The sequence below is a fragment of the Antedon bifida genome, chromosome 4, assembly GCF_963402885.1.
Source record: "Antedon bifida chromosome 4, ecAntBifi1.1, whole genome shotgun sequence".
NCBI lineage: Eukaryota > Metazoa > Echinodermata > Crinoidea > Comatulida > Antedonidae > Antedon > Antedon bifida.
This window is the reverse complement of record NC_136229.1, coordinates 25976318-25993090: the sequence shown is the minus strand read 5'-3', so window position 1 is coordinate 25993090 and position 16773 is coordinate 25976318. Positions and strand designations below refer to the sequence as shown.

At 34.9% G+C, this 16773-nt stretch overlaps 1 protein-coding gene and 1 long non-coding RNA gene across 3 annotated transcripts in view; both read left to right on the top strand.

Moving 5' to 3' along the window:
- Nucleotides 1-1627: 1627 nt before the first annotated feature.
- LOC144840820 (uncharacterized) lies at nt 1628-3695 on the top strand. Of its 2 annotated transcripts, none has more exons than XR_013611961.1 (3): nt 1628-1719; nt 1915-2181; nt 2386-3695. It is a non-coding gene; the product is annotated as an uncharacterized LOC144840820 (long non-coding RNA). The 2 variants fall into 2 exon arrangements; XR_013611960.1 differs by having other exon boundaries at nt 1628-1733.
- Nucleotides 3696-4223: 528 nt separating this feature from the next.
- Nucleotides 4224-16773, top strand: part of LOC144841112 (cadherin-23-like) — a 46899-nt gene continuing 34349 nt past the window's right edge. The window contains exons 1-10 of the mRNA XM_078697301.1: nt 4224-4321; nt 11521-11609; nt 12243-12362; nt 12703-13065; nt 13586-13702; nt 14012-14125; nt 14297-14725; nt 14868-15290; nt 15551-15976; nt 16213-16626. Coding sequence (XP_078553427.1) covers nt 11528-11609; nt 12243-12362; nt 12703-13065; nt 13586-13702; nt 14012-14125; nt 14297-14725; nt 14868-15290; nt 15551-15976; nt 16213-16626 — 2488 coding nt within the window. The 5' untranslated portion in view covers nt 4224-4321; nt 11521-11527. The remainder of the gene's footprint in view (nt 4322-11520; nt 11610-12242; nt 12363-12702; nt 13066-13585; nt 13703-14011; nt 14126-14296; nt 14726-14867; nt 15291-15550; nt 15977-16212; nt 16627-16773) is intronic.

The following is a 16773-nucleotide window of genomic DNA, read 5'->3' as shown; positions in this document are numbered from 1 at the left end:
GAAATTATAGCTGTAGAATGGAAAATGAATTTATATACGGCAAAAATGGAAAAACAAGTAATTCGCTTACAGTTAAGCTTAAAGGTCAGTTACTGGTAACTATAGTGGAAATAATGCAAAATAACCACCGGAATACACATTTCGATAGTTATCGATCTATAGTTTCCCCTTTCATAATTTTTGGGATAATGTGTAAAGTAATGAAGGAAATATAATTATAGCTGTAAAATGGAAAATAAATTTTTGCTCGCCCATTTTACACTTCATTGCCTTCATTTTAATCACGTGAATGGAACTCAAGTTCAAAATGTACAATTGAAATTGAATGCTCCTAATTCTTTTATTGTTTTTTATTGTTTATATTACACGCATATTTAAAGGTCGGATATGGTCCAGGGAGATTGGGTTGGGGGTGTTTTAGAGGATGGTGGGGATTGGCTAGGGGTATAGTAGGCTATCAAAATTGACCAGAATTGTAGTAGGACATTATTATGGCCTAACACACATCTTAAACACATCACCACGAAAGGGGTGTGTGGGGAGGGGTGAAGATACTGGAATTTGGAGGTAACTAAAGTACAACATAATTGGAATTGTACTGGGAAGTTACTACATTTGGACTGTCCTAGGGAGGAGTTAAGGTTTGTTGATTGTGGTGGGATGGGGAGAGGAGACAGAATATAGGCTGGGGAAGAGGTAAGTCAGCGGTATCCAAATTAGATGTTTTATTCATTAGCCAGTATTCAACCTATTCATTTGCATAGTACTTAAACCATGCCTATCAGCTGTGTATCGCCATCTTATTAAGACGCTAACGTTGTTGAATTAAAATTTGGGGTATCAAAATGACCACAATTGTACCGGGAAAGTTCTAAACTACATTTCAACATCATCCGCCATCTTGGGTCAAAATTCCCAACTTTTGATGTCTGTTCCTTATACAAATTTCTGTTGCTGCACGTAACCATACATGGGGTATCAAAATGACCGCATTTGTACCGGAAAGGTTTTAAACTACATTTCAAAAGGTTTGGGGATTTGGTGGGAGAGGGTGTGGGAAGATAGGGTGTGGGAGTTTAGGGTTGAGGGGGATAGTGGGGATTTTGCTTAGGCTAGGGGTAGTAGGCAAATTGACCAGAATTGTGATAGGAAATTGTTGAAGTATTTAAATTATCCAAGGGAAGGGGCTGGTTTGGGGATGACCATTAATGACCTAAACTGTACTGGGAATGTTTTAAACTACATTTGAAAACTGCCACTGAGGGATTATGAGTTGGTAGTGGTAAATGCTAACATAATTTGTACTGGAAACTTAAACACATCACTCAGTATCTGGGGTGTGTTGGGAGGGAGGAGGTGGGGCAGAAATACTGGCGTAATGAAGTATAACATGATTGGAATTGTACTAGGAAAAGTTACAAAATTTGAACTGTCCAGGGGAGGAGTTTTAACTCTTTAAAATTTTAAAAGGTCTGTTGATTGTGGCTGAGATGGTGAGAGGAGAAAGAATGCGGGGTACCGCAGTATCAAAATTAGATATTTTAATTTTCAGCCAATATGACACCTATTCATTTACACAGTTTTCAACGTACTTAAACCTTAGGCCTATCATAGTATGTACTGTATACGACTCTCATTTGGAAGCTAGTTGAATTTGTCCTGGGAAGAATTTGTTTTAAAAAAACAGTTTGTGGTGTTATTGAAGAGGGGTGGAGGTTGGTGAGTATGGGATGGTATGTACTGAGAAGTATTTAAACTAATTTTGAAACCCGCCCTGGGGCGGGTATAATTGGTAGTAAATAAATAATAACAAACAAACTGTCCAACTTACAACCAAAATGACGAACTTATTAAATAGCAGAAATTATTGACCTAATTAAATTAAAATAAAACATTTATTTGTTTACTTGTTAGATTTGAATAAGCCAAAAATATCAGCGATAGGTAGGCCTAACTTCAAAGTGAAAGAGGGGAGCAGCGTTTCAATATTGTGTAGCACGACATCAGCTTATCCAGAATCAACCACAATAACATGGTTCCACGACGATACGGTGTTGGAAAATAAAACCGAAAAAATAGAAATTGAAACGTTTGATAAAAGTAATGAAGGGAAGTATAGCTGTAAATTAATGGTAAACGATGAAGAAGAAACAAGTGACTCACTCATGATTCAGCTTATAGGTAAATTATAATAGTGGTGAAATTACCATCAGCAGTACATTTTCTGCTTTCTTTAGCCCATTTTGCTTTGCTTACTAGATTATGAAAACGGATCAGGGTGATAAAATCAATGTATATTCAGGTCGTCAGGATAGTTACGTAATTGACTCATTTGAATAATGTGTGCAATATCAACACCGATATATGACACATTTTTTTCTTCAGATAATACCCTTGAAAAAGTGTTTGAAATTGTAGCAGTATGCGTGGCAGGCCTAGTTGCTGTGGTAGTTTCGATTGGTGCGATGTACTTATACTACAAGAAAAAAGGATAGCGTATTCGATTTTCTGAATTGTCTTCGGTAAGTATCGGACTGAACTGAAAGTGTGTAGCCAACTTTACGTTGGTGTGCATGTGATTTTATACACGATTAATCAAGCACCACAAAACTATGTCATCTAATTATTTGACTTTTAGATCGAGAAATGATTATAGTCAATATATTAGTCAACTCATCTTGGAGATGTTATGACAACCGTTGATTAAACACCGTACATGGATATACGTCCATTATGTGTGTTAAAAATAAACAAGTAGTATAACAGAATATCTCTAGTATTTTTATTATTTACATTTAAAATAAACAAACTATAGGATGTGTTATATATTTGGCGATTTAAATATTGTAAAATCAATCCGTCAATGATTTCAAACATTATGTTATGCATGAATTAAGCTCTGTCTACACTATCGAACTAGTTTCACCAATAAAGTGTGACGTGCCCATATATGGTAGTGATATGCTTAAATTTGGTAGTGATATGATATCATCATGTCCACATAATGGGCACATCACATGTTTTTTCACATAAAGTTTGATAGTGTAGAGAGAGCTTGGCTTTGGGTTTTTTTGGAGTTCCCATTTCGAGTTTGTTCTATATTAATATTTTATTTAAGAAAGAATTTTCTCTTTGTATTCATAGATCATTTATCAGATCTTTACAATTGTTTATCTATTTGTTGAATAATGATAGCATTATTTGAAAATACTGAATCGCTTTTACTACACTATAGGCCTACGTAATTTGATATAGTTGTTGATCAGCATGTATTCGTATCTCAGTTATAATTAGAATTTAGAACAAAACATTATTTAGAGCCTTAGTGTAAGGCTCTGTCTACACTATCAAACTTGATTAAAAAATGGGATGTGCCCATTATATGAACATAATGATGTCATATCACTACAGTACCATATTTGGGCATATTACTACCAAATTTGGGTTTTTGTCATACTAGTTTGATATTGTAGACAGAGCTTAATACAATGCCTTGTATAAACGTATATGTATTACGCAAGGTATGCCTAAATGAAAATATATAAGAAATCTCTTTTATTACTTTTTTTATTCAAACTTATACCACTCCTAATTATCAATGATACCATGCCTTTTTTTGTCTATTCTTTATAGTTATGTTGTTTGTTGTAAGTGGTTAATTTATTTAGATCTGATCAACCAATTCAACTATTTAACGCATTTTCAACTTATTAATAATTTTTATCCTATGTAATCATTATTCTTCTTTTGATTGAAATAAATTTTAGATGAAATGAGACAATAATTGATTGCTTTTCTTTTCACGTTATTAGCACTAGACATTTAAATTGATTTCCCTTATTTTACATTAGGCCTTCCCTTTTTTACATTAGGCCTACTTGTATATTAAAATCAGGTTTGACCAATCTGGCATGATAAAAATCCTTGATAGTTTTCTTTAAAATAAAAAAAATACGTGTGTATATCCTGCATCAGTTTGTAACAAGACTATGACAGAAAGGCACGTAGTGGTGATCATTCTATTGTTTTTCAGTTTGTAATACTTCAGCCTACATACTTTATTCAAGTGACACACTGTACATTGTTAAAATACTTATTGTCCCAGCACACCCTTTTCTATTCGTATTCTAAGCTCTTAGAATAAAATGTCATGCTTAGTTGGGTTTAAAATCCACTGTTGAGATCCCTTTTAGGACTTCGCCATTCGAAGCCTGAATCATGATCTAATAGTCTCTACTAATCAGGAACAATAATTTAAATATATTTGTGGAAAAATATTAACTAGGCCTACATTATAATTGGAATCAAGGTGTTTGTACCGGTAAGTAACGACAATACCTTCCCGGTTTGGCACAACTTTTTTACCACTTTGAAGCCTAGACCATGGTCAAGTAATTTACAGTACCTATCAAAGATCGGAAAAAATAGAAATAGATTACAACAATCGTCCATAATCTTAATCAGGGAATGTAAGCTATTAATGTACCTACTTCGGTAATCAACCGAGGGATATATCTATACTTCTCGATACCATTTTTGTTTGCTGTGGAATTCAACACCTGATAATTTACTTTTTCTATACTAATCGATATCTTGCTGGGAAAACATTACTAGGCCCTAATGTGTAACATGGTAGTGCAATCTTCATCCGTAAACGGTAAAAGACGAATTGTAGACATACGTAAGTAGGAGCCTACTGTCATTAAATTAGGTCTCATTCATTATATTATTAGTATAGTATAGTCATGTAGGTATAAATATACCATATACTATAAATACAATATTCAAAGGTAAACTCAATATTACGGAATATTCAATAAATATGTCAGTCGGCCTAATTGTAAGTAAGCTTAGAGAGCGGTTTGGCGTAATTGTAAGGAATTTGATTGGCATACATGAGGGGTCCAATACGTGTCTGTGTTATATTATTGCTTGTTAGGCCTACTGTATCTTCATGATACTTTTCTTTATACTGTCTCAATACCGCGTCCATCAGATAGGACGCAAAGCTGTTGATCTGTGTGCCCTACATAAAATACACATGTAGATCTATAGCATTCATCCAAACGGTTAAGAAAATGGACGACATTATAATTACATTTAGGCCTAAAGTTGAGATGTCATGGTTGTGTCTGTCAGTCACTGTTTTTGCGAGAGGGTACTTGCTATTTGTAACTATGCCTAATGATTATTTGAATGCAAGTAGCCTACGTCGTCGGTACATAATATGTAGAATTAAAATGACAGAAAAACGATTTACTGGAGGCCATTAATATTTATTTAAAGGTGAATGTAATTGTTACGTGTGTGTACTCTGTCAATATAGGTGTCGTAGGGTTGTACTGTGTATCTATGTGTCGTAGAACAATTGTTATGCTTCTTACAATGAACATTGGCACACTGACAACAATACATTCCAGTGTGCCTCTGGCAAGATGTTCTTCTTGTTGAAGCTTGGTGGGTATAACATAATATGATGCAAGTAATTTTAATGTTTTTATATAGCGTATTCCACAAACAATGTCGTGGCAATGGGCTGTGGATATAAATGTTACTACTGCTTCTTCCCCCCACCCCGCCAAGGGTCATGTCGGTGCTGTCACTACGGGAATATTTCTGTCCACGACATATAGGCATAAATAAGTTGCTTGAATATATAATAATTATGCGCCAAAACATGGTAAATAAAGTTGGATAAAATCAATGAATATTTTAAAGTAAGTTATTTTACAAATGCACTAGGCCTATAGAAACCTATATGCCTAATGTACATTTTTTAGTTTAAGTTATATTTTAAACCGTTCTTTAACAAGGCCAACAGCCATTAAGTCGCGTGCTACAATGCATAGTGATACCGGACCGACAGACCGACAGACGACCGACCGACATAGTGAACTATAGAGTCGCGTCCACGCGACTAAAAACTTGTGATTATTAATGTTATTGAAATTTTGAAAAAATACATTTGGTTGCCCCAATGAAAGAGAGGGAGAGAAATTGAATATAAAACAACAAAAAGTGTTGATAAAGTTCATTTTTGACAAAAATAAAATTCGCTTATAAAAGAGACAACACGAATAGTTAAACTTAAATCATTGATTTCTAGACTCCCCTTGACTTCTTCTATGAATTCGTTTCATCACGTAAATATGTTTTTATATCCAATTTATTTGTCTAACTTATTACTGCAACTGAAACTTGCCAATTTGCAGGGTGGATAACACTAATGCACATTTTATGAAATAAAAATGATCGTTTGGTTTGGAAGTAAAACGTCAGCCAGGAAATACCAACGTTAAATATATATTTGTGGAAATTTCCTATTTTTCTACACAAACAAGACCATATACATGGCTGCAGTTGCGTGCTCAATTTTTAGTTAGTGTTTACCGACCGACCAACCGACCGACTATCCGACCAACCGACCAACATAATAAACTGTAGAGTCGCGTTGCACGCGACTAAAACACCAGGCATGTCTCACTAAATCTGTAGGGGTACAGTATGCCAACATATTTCTGATTTTGCGTCAAAAGAATATAATAGAATCCGATCATCGTGAAAATCTATTGCAAAATTCCATACGTATGTCAGGCTTTGAATACCAAACTACTATTGTTAAAACCACAACAATTGGTATATTATAGTTTATACTGTATGATGCAGTTAACGCCAAAACCACCATCAAACAATTATTAGCCTTGACTCTTTGAAAATTAAGTCGAAGTTGACACAATTTGCAATAAATGTGATGTATTGTATTTTGTGTATATTGTTAGTACAGGAAAACTATGAAATATGGTTGAAAAAATTGCAACAGAATTTATTTCACCACAATGCATTTCTATAAGGTCCCTATATGAACATATTAAAAGTCTAGAAAAATCCAGGTAGGGGAAATAGGTTTTTTTAAACAAAATGGCCGCCAATGTCGAAAATGCCTAAAAAAGGACAAAAAAACATAAATAGTAGATCTAATTACCACTTTATAGCGGTTTTTACAATATTTCTTTACAGTTTCGAAGATCTGAACTACATATACACATTATTTTAAGTGTTGTTAATTAGAAAATGGCCGCAAAACAAATGTTTAAGTATCTAGATATATCTCTATTGTTATAATATATAAAACGCAGTCCTTCCAATGCTTAATGCATAGGATTACGGTGTCTAATAATAAATCAGTTCATTTACATTTGTACTGTTATAACAATATATTACAACATTGGTGGTGCCAGTGGGGAGGGGTATAGGGATGGGAGATCATATGGGAAGGGTGATCATATGGGAAGGGTGAGGGAGTCTGTCCCGCCCCCCTCCCCTCTCCCCAATTGGCTATTTTCGGGAGTATATGTAGACAATATGATGATATTTCCTAATATAAAACAATACCCCATTGAGTGCTGTTTCAAGGATTTTCATTTTTAAAAGTGACTAAAACTACCCTTTACTGGTATAATATTGTCGGAACTTTTGGGTGCGCTCCCATTGATGGCCCAGCCAATTGATGCTAGCTGCGCTCTCTCCACCCCCCCCCCCCCATAAGACATCATTTTGAATAACCTACACCACCGCACCCCCTCCCTCGCCCCCATCGGACATCATTTTGAATTTATTTCGTCGAATGTACGCCCCGCCACATGCATATTATACATAATATTGTGTTTTAACACATCTCTATTTGTAATAGAATTCCGACTGAATGACATGATGGTGTTGTATTTGTTCATATCTAAAGGGTGTATTTATTTGATTATACATGTTACCACATTACACCCACAAAAATAAACGCCTCCTTAAAAATCAACCACCAAGGGCATTTATTCAAATAAATGCGGTAATTTCACTTTCATCTTGTCAGTATCTCATCCTCCATCTATTGGTGGGGAATTGAGCATGTGCTGATGCCGTGGCATTCTTAAAAAATAGTGGAGCAGCAGTCCAAACCATATTTTCTGCAACTGCAATTCATTTTACTACAACCTTATTTACAGGTACATCTAATCATTAATAGTTTCTCTGGTGCTGGTAGTAAATTTGTCATCAATACTTTCCATCCCTAGTCTGTGGGTTGAAGAGTATTTCCTATCCACTGCTATACCTGGTAATAAAGACTCACGAAATGCAATTTTGCAGCAAGGGAATAGATTTGCTTTTTGCAACTTTCTCAAAGAAAAGTAGGCTGTCTAAAGTCTCCATTGACTTCCCTCCATATATAGCTACCAATGCCAAATTCCTGATGCAATGTTTTCTTTTTTTTGGAAACTGTTTGGTTTACAGAATTTGACATACAACTCCAACTGTGATGTGATGATTTTTAAGACCAACACCTTTTCCTAAACCAAATTTACTTACGGCCCATAATTATAGCCATTAAACACAAGAGTTTACTTTGCCTTCACATAACGTAACAAACATACATGGTACATAATAAATGTCTTGAAATGGGCAGTGAGATGAAGGTTGCTGAGTAGTCTAGCAGTGTGTATGGAGTCAATGGAGGGCTGCAGGAAAAGTACAAGGTTCTTTTTCAACAAATGATGCACTGTGTATGACTGTCTCACATAGCCATCAATGATGAAATAGTATATGTGAGGGAATGTGCACTGCTTCTCTATTGATGAATATGGTTGATTTTGACCCATGTGTAATAATATGTTCTTTCCTCTTAAATTAATATTCTGTCACGGTTGCTTCATTCATTGATTTAATACCGTATGTTCTCGATGGGGGAGCACTGTGAATGCATGTAAAGTCTTTCCTTGGTGTGAAGCTCTGTAAAAATTAATTTGCTTTTTATACATGGAATCCAGGGATGTGATGCTACATCCCATCTATTTGGTAAAAAATAGGTGTTAGTCTTAAAAAGTCATAACACCTGGGCAGTAGTATGCTTACAAACTCTGTAAAACCAAACGTCTCCAAAAAAAGAAACCATCGCATCAGAGGAATTGGCATTGGTAGCGCTATGGAGGAATACGTTCTGGGAGAAAGTAGCAAAAAGCAAAACAGCACTTGAAATAAGTCTATTCCCCCCAACAACAAATGCTGCAAAATGTCATTCCCTGCGTGTATATTACCATGGTACAGCAGTGGATAGAAAATACTCTTCAACCCACAGACTGGGGGATGGAAAGTTACAAATGGCGTGATGTGTCCATTGATGACAAATTTACCACCAGTTACCACTGTTTGTGACGAACACCACGGCATCAGCACATGCTTAATTCCTACCTATAGACAAGATGATAACTGGACAATGAAAATGAATGGATTAATAGATTGTAAGATTGTATAATTCTATTGTAAATGAACTGTTTTATTAGACACCGTAGTCCTGCATTATAATGCATAGGACTACGTTGTCTATTATTATAACCGTGGTGATATCTTGATACTTAAATGTGTGTTTTTGCTGTTAAATAGCACTTAAATTAATATGTATATTGCAGTTTAAATGTTTGACACTAAAGAAATATAAAAAGCATTATAAAAACTGCTATGAAGTGGTAATTAGATATACAATATATGTTTTTTGTTCATTTTTTGACATTTTTCACCATTGGCGGCCATTTTGTTTAAATAAACCTATTTCCCCTACCTGGATTTTTCTAGACTTTTAGTATGTTCATATAGGGACCTTATAGAAATGCATTGTGGTGAAAAAAATTCTGTTGCAATTTTTTCAACCTTTTACTGATTCTGAGCATATCTTTCCTGTACTATGTAGGCCTTTTACGTACAAAAGTTATCATAAACATGAATATTGTACAAAATTATCTTCAAAGTGTTGTACTGTATATTGATTATGTTATTTTACCTTTTGAGGCAAGACATACTTATGTCCATGTACATAGTGGGTTTGTTTTGATGACGTATTTATAGATAGGGCCTAACCAAAACATTACTAGGTCTAGTAATACATTGTATAGTCCACTACCATACTATCTATAGCGAACGGAATTTTAATCATAGTAACGTAGGTCATAAAAAACTAATAATATTATAAGAATCGACATGCATAGATTACATATAGTGATTGACTGTTTTTATACTGTAACTGATTAGTTTTTGTTTGCCAAGGTAGATACATCGAATACCTGATTACCTGACTAACACACTAACTAATGACAGGATAATTTCTGATTAACCGAAACACTAACGGATTAATGACTAAAATTAATAACTTAGCAGACTGGATAACTCTGACCGAAAATCAGTAACATAATATTAAACTAGCTGTCTGATCGGAATACTGACACATAGCCTACGGTACTGTGTGATTCAAACGTAGGTCTACATAAAATAAAGTGTAAAAGTCAATAACCCACACCTTTCGCTGTATAAAAACGTGACCGATAATAATATATATTTAAAATGAGAATTATACATATTTATTTGTTTCCTTTCTTTTCCATATCTTCAGGAGGGTACTTGAATGCTATCATTTTACGTTGACTTTTTGAATCGATGTTTACTCAATAAACACACAATTCTGATACCTTTATAATAGACTACAACCTAATATAACAAATCTCTGTATTTATCTATTAACCCGAAGCAACTGAAGAGTTTAGTTACGCTACAGTAACTTTGTACACTGTAAGTCGCAACTCTATGTTTAAAAGTTGTATCACTTATTAACGTACATTACGGGCAAATAACTTTGTACAATGTATCAAATAACGTTTTGGATATTATGTTAATGACAATATTAATGTTTATTGAAAGAAATTCTTTTCAATTATTAGTGCGAATGCACGGTATTCCGTGCCCACTGAACCAGGAGTAGCCAGACAATTATTCTAACGCCTTCGCACAATAACTTTTATGAAAATGGTGAACGCAAAACAAATATCTGGGAGTGCCTTATGCGTGGAATAATAGTTGTAGAAGGACATATAATTGTTTGTGAAATATTTTAAGCCAGCTTAATTGATAGTCGAATTCTGGGGTATCCGAGGGCTTTGACTTGTATTGTTATTAGTATTATGGTAAAGTCACACTAAAACGCTTGGTATTTGGTATCACATTTTCTCGTGTCTTCCTGATTTTAGCAAAACGAAATATCTTTCGCTTTCACATTTTAGATTATCAAAGTTTTCAATCAAGCGAATTAAGAGAATTTTCAATAAAAGTAACTGTAGTTAGCTGGTCTAGATTTAATATTATTGTATTATTATTTACATTAATTGGGAATGGAAGTGTGGAGAGGGAAGTTTAAAAATAAACTGTAGTAGGTCTAACTAGTTGATATTATATAACATTTACCTTAAATTTTTAATGAAAGTGGAAGAGAGGTTTGGTGAGGAGGAAGAAAATTATTTGTATAAAATACCGTATTTTTTTAAAAAAGGTGTATATGTTTGTTTATGTAGATTTTAACTCTTGTATTTTGTAACTTCAATCACATATATTTTTGAATTGAATTGTTTATTATAAAGTTCGTATTTTTAATTTCATTAACAGATATTGTATTTATTCATTTTGTTTAATCTATTATTTATTGATAATTTTCAGATCAGGTATGGTGAGGTACCGAAGTGCACAGTGTGTGGCACTTGTAGGAATTATATGTGTCTGCTTACAATACTCTTCTGCTCAAAGCGGTAAGTCACAGTGAGATTTTTGGAAGAAATTATTGAGAGAAATAAATATGCAGCAGCAAAAATGTAGGCTATGTAAAATCACAGCACTCAGTAAGATTAGCAGACACGTGAAGTAGGCCTAATGTAATGATACCGCCAGCATTACAGAATATTCAAAATTAATATTAGGCCTAGACGTAACAAATAATCGGCATTATTTAGAAGCTATACATTTTTCAATCTTAAAATCAATAACTAATAAATCGAAGGGAAAAGAAAACAATAATATTAAACATTGTTTGTTGATGTTAAGCTCTGTCTACACTATCAAACCAGATTTTTTTTAAAGTGTGATATGCCCAATAATGGTAGTGATATACCCAAATATGGTAGTGATATAACATAATCATGTCCATATATGGGCACATCAATTTTTTATCCCATGAACATTGATAGTGTAGACACAGCTTTATACAGTTTTATTGCTCTGATTGTTATTACTATTCATGTGCTTTGAAACAAAATCAATCAATAAGTGTAGGCCACACCCTTGTTGTCTCAGCCTAAACAAACCATGGTAATTTGTATGATTTCTAAAACTAATTGCTTTTACTCAATTTACCTAATTACCCTTCACCATTTTATTACTATCAGCTTGTGATTCTAGTCCGTGCCGAAATGGAGCAACTTGTGTGGATTCTGTCGTAGATCCCCTTGGGTACGTTTGTCTGTGTGCTTACGGATTCAATGGTGCCCAATGTGAACAATCTACATGTAAGTATTTTTCACGATATTTAAGGCCTGTTTACACGAAAATATATATTTCATTATATTGATATAAAGTTTTTGGTACACATATAGTAAATTCTGTGAAAAGAACTGTTGAGTTTCTCGACGTTTTCTATCAATACACTTTGATCGTCCTTGTGAAAATGCAGAAAGTTTACGAGAAACCAACGTTCATAAGAAAAAATTCTCTTCTATCTAGTTTCAATCCCACTGTGAACCTTGTTATTGTTTTAGCGTCCACCCAATTTCACTTATATTCCCATTTTCTCTCTTTTAAAAATTATGATTGGTATCTACATATGACATAATTTTATTGAACTTTCAGCCAATGACTGTGGATATGATTCATATACGCCATCCGGAACAGTGGCGTCACCAAACTATCCCTCCAACTATACTGAACGACTATTCTGCTTCTACAACATTCGCGTCGCCAACGCGTCATCGTTGACACTAACGTTCGGGCATCTGGAAATAGAGTTTGTCAAGGATTACGTAGAGATAGCCCCAGACCCGTTCTTTATTGACACCAGACAGCCAGATACAAACGTACCCGCCAACCTTGTATTCTCTGATTTTTATCAGCCACCTCCAGGACCTATTACGCTTGACACGAATCAATTGGTGGTATCGTTCACGTCAGATAAAAATATAAACTTGTTGGGATGGACACTCTCATATGAATCAAGTAAGACTAACATGCATTTACTCATATTGATAAATAGAAACTGATAAGATGAAATAGCATAAAAGTAAATATTTCAATATTTAAGCATATCAACTATTATTATTTTTATCTTGACTTTAAAACTTCCTCGTTTCTTTGTAAATAATTTGATTGGTCATTTTCTCTATTGCTATTGTATGATATTAAGTTAAGATCAATTTTTTTTATTAATGTTATTAATTTAATCCGATGTTTCATACATCCACATCTTCCTGGTTTCCTTATTGTTGTTATAACACTGTTGTTACAACAACTTCATTGTTGCTATAACACTGTACGCATTGCCTGTCTTTTCATATTAAAGTTATACATTTCTATTCGTATGGTATCATGGTGGAGTTAGTCTAGAATCTTTTATACGTCATACTGAAAGCTACGTTGTTATACTATGATTCGGTCCTTTATTTTATAAATATGACATCATACGCCAAATTTATTACTGTTTTTCCATTTTTGACATAATTATTGTATCTATTCTAAGCTTTGTCTCCATGTGCTACAAACCCATGTGAGAATGGTGGATCATGCCAACATCTACCACCGAACAACTATGACTGTACTTGTACCAGTGAATGGCAGGGTATAAATTGTTCAACACGTGAGTATTGCTACTTAAGATTATAATATTATGAGACCGTTGGTGAGGGTGTGTATAGCCCCGAATGGCACTATAACATCAGTAGATGGATCATTTGAACAGAAGTAGTTTGGTTCGTCAAGTATGTGAATTCCACAAGACTGTTGGTACGTACTTAAAAAATATGGAGTTGATGGAATTAATTAACTAATTTACTTTGACTTTATAGTAAATAAAGTAACCATTTATGATTTGTCTTTGTGCAGTCAATCAATTATATTTAATAGGCCGTTATCTGTGTCATATGCATGAGTTCCATTTTATTTTCAGCTGTTGATCCGTGCCTGCCAAATCCTTGTTTAAATGGAGCTTGTCAAATGCAATCACTGACGGAGTATTTTTGCTTGTGTGATGATGGATGGACCGGAGACCTGTGTGACATGGGTAAGTTTTCTTTTTCGCTAACATGATGTAGTATATACAGTACGTGGAAGCAATTGAAAATAGTAGTATTTGTTTTAAAGATACCTCTTTTGCCCTGTCAGTCACGCATTTGTAATATACATTGGCACAAGTTTATCGCTATTAACCTATCTTTTATTTCCATAATATCAGGTAGGGTGATTATCACAGATACAGATCTAACAATAATCAGCGGAGACCCTGTTAGAGAAGGAACATCTCAACCATCGTTTACAGTCAACATTGACCTAACACCAGCTTCATCCTCTTTCCAGTTTACTGGCACCAACCTCTGGTCGTTTGATTTCTACTATAGTAACCGCAATGATGGCAATGGCAACATCATCGGGTCTGGTTCCAGTATACTGACCTCTTTACAGGCTAACACTGCTTGGCAACCTCCAAACATAGCTAGATTTACTAATGTTGCAGTTACGACAACTATTGGCGTAACTTCATGCTCGGAGTATAGATACTTGTGTGTGGTAGTGCGAAGAGGAGCGGAGTCTTCTGTGAATTATGAACTAGTTGGTTCACCGGATGGATCTGCACTTTGGCACTGCGCAGCAGTTAATTGCAGAGGTACAATAATTATACCACATTACCTTATTACTGTTATAGAAACTGAGAGTTATTCAGAGCCAAGCAGCTTTCTTTCTGTATTGAAACAGGGTGTAATGTGGAATAACATGTTGACATTTATTTATTATTATCTATTATATAGGTGTTGAAATATCAGGACTTCGTTTGAGCCTTTTGACGTCTGCACTTCGAGAAGGAGTATCATCCCAACCTCTTCAGTTCAATCTAGAACTGGAATCAGTTGCAGAAGCAGGTAGTGTCAGTGGATCCGATCTCTGGAGATTTACCATGTTTGCAAGTGCATCTTCTAATGGGTTGGGTGACCGTATATCAGGTACAACAGCTACTCAAACCCCAGAACACAGGAATACACCAGTAAACGCTGGAATACTTGCCGTCTTTAACAACTTACAAGGAACGTTTAACCTCAACCAGATTATCTGTCCTCAGGTTCCATACTTCTGTGTTGAAGTTGAGAAAGGAAATTCTGCAATACCAAACTTCACTTTTACTGGTGTTCCTGATGAATCGATACTGACAACTTGTGTTCCTGTTCCGTGTATAGGTAGGAATGAATGGAAGAACTCTTTTTGCTTTATGCGATGTTGTCGGTGACACTACTCACATTTTGCTATCTGTTAACATTTGTACCTGAAGTTTGTGTTTACAATATTGTTAAAGCCATAAGAAAATACAAGAAAAATCAATTGTATTTTTAGAAATGTAAGACAGTAACCACTCGCAAAATAACCACCTATATTTTTGGTTTGAAAAAACTCATACAGGTATATTAATACTGTTTAAAATCTGTTTTTTTTTATTAAGGTGTTCAAATTACTAATACATTCTTCACCATCGATACTGGTTCAGTGTTTATTGAAAGAAGCTTAAGCCATTCCGTTGACTTCTCGAGCTTTTTTACAACAAGAGTGTCTGGTGGAAGCGTCAGTGGAATCAGGTTGTGGCAGATGATGTCGTTTGCAAGTTCTTTCTCTGATGGCAGTGGTGATCGGTACAGTTGGTCCACTTTACCGCTAACACTCCAACAGTCTAGCGTTGGCAACACTGCTGGTTCTTCTTCATCCCTTCAGGGGCTAATGGCATCTTTCAATTTGAATGGTACAAAGTGTGACCAGATAAATTACATGTGTGTGAGTCTTGATAAAGGACCGGATGCTTCTCCAGACTTCACACTTGAACCACTTCCAGGCAATGATGTGTTGACGAGTTGTACTGCTGTGCAGTGCAATGGTAGGTTATATATATTGTATCCCGTTTCAGTTGCCATCATTTCTCATGGCTTTATTCCAATGATTCGTTCCTTTATTATCTATTGCTTCTAAATATTTCAGAAATTGAATATACTATAGTTCTTAAACCCGTGCCTCTCACATGCTAATCAGATATTTCTTACCATTACGCCATACTGCTCTCGTGATAGCGCTCTGCTATAGTTAAATAAAAACATGGTTTGTACTTTATTCTAGGTGTCATTGTAACCACGTTGATTCCAAGAATTGTTAATGGACTTCCCGTTCAATATGGATACAGCTCTAACAACTTCCTCTGTGAGTTGACTGTCAACGCTAGAAGTGATGGTGCAAGTATCGCAGGCTCAGGACTCTGGAACATCACTGCATATGTTAACAACCAAGAGGACGGACGTGGTGTACGTGCTGCGCAACAGCAGGTATCACTGTCGGCTGCACAAGGAGCCATCTCACTAGCAGCTGGTGGACAGGCATTCTTTGACCAACTGCAATTCAACTTTGATCTGTCTGGGGTAAACAGTTGCGATGAAGTAATGTTTCTGTGTTTTGAGTTGCAAAAGGCTGATGCATCTGTACCTGATTTCACCCTAGAGGGAAGTACTACATCGTGTGTCAGCATCACATGCCAACGTAAGAAAATATTATATTAAAATAATATAAATTTTAATTTTAATAATATAAATCACTAAACATGAAATTATAGGTTTTTTAAGGAATAAAGAAATTCAAAATTAAAAAAATAATAATTTGAATAAGTTTATTTTATGTAAATTGCAA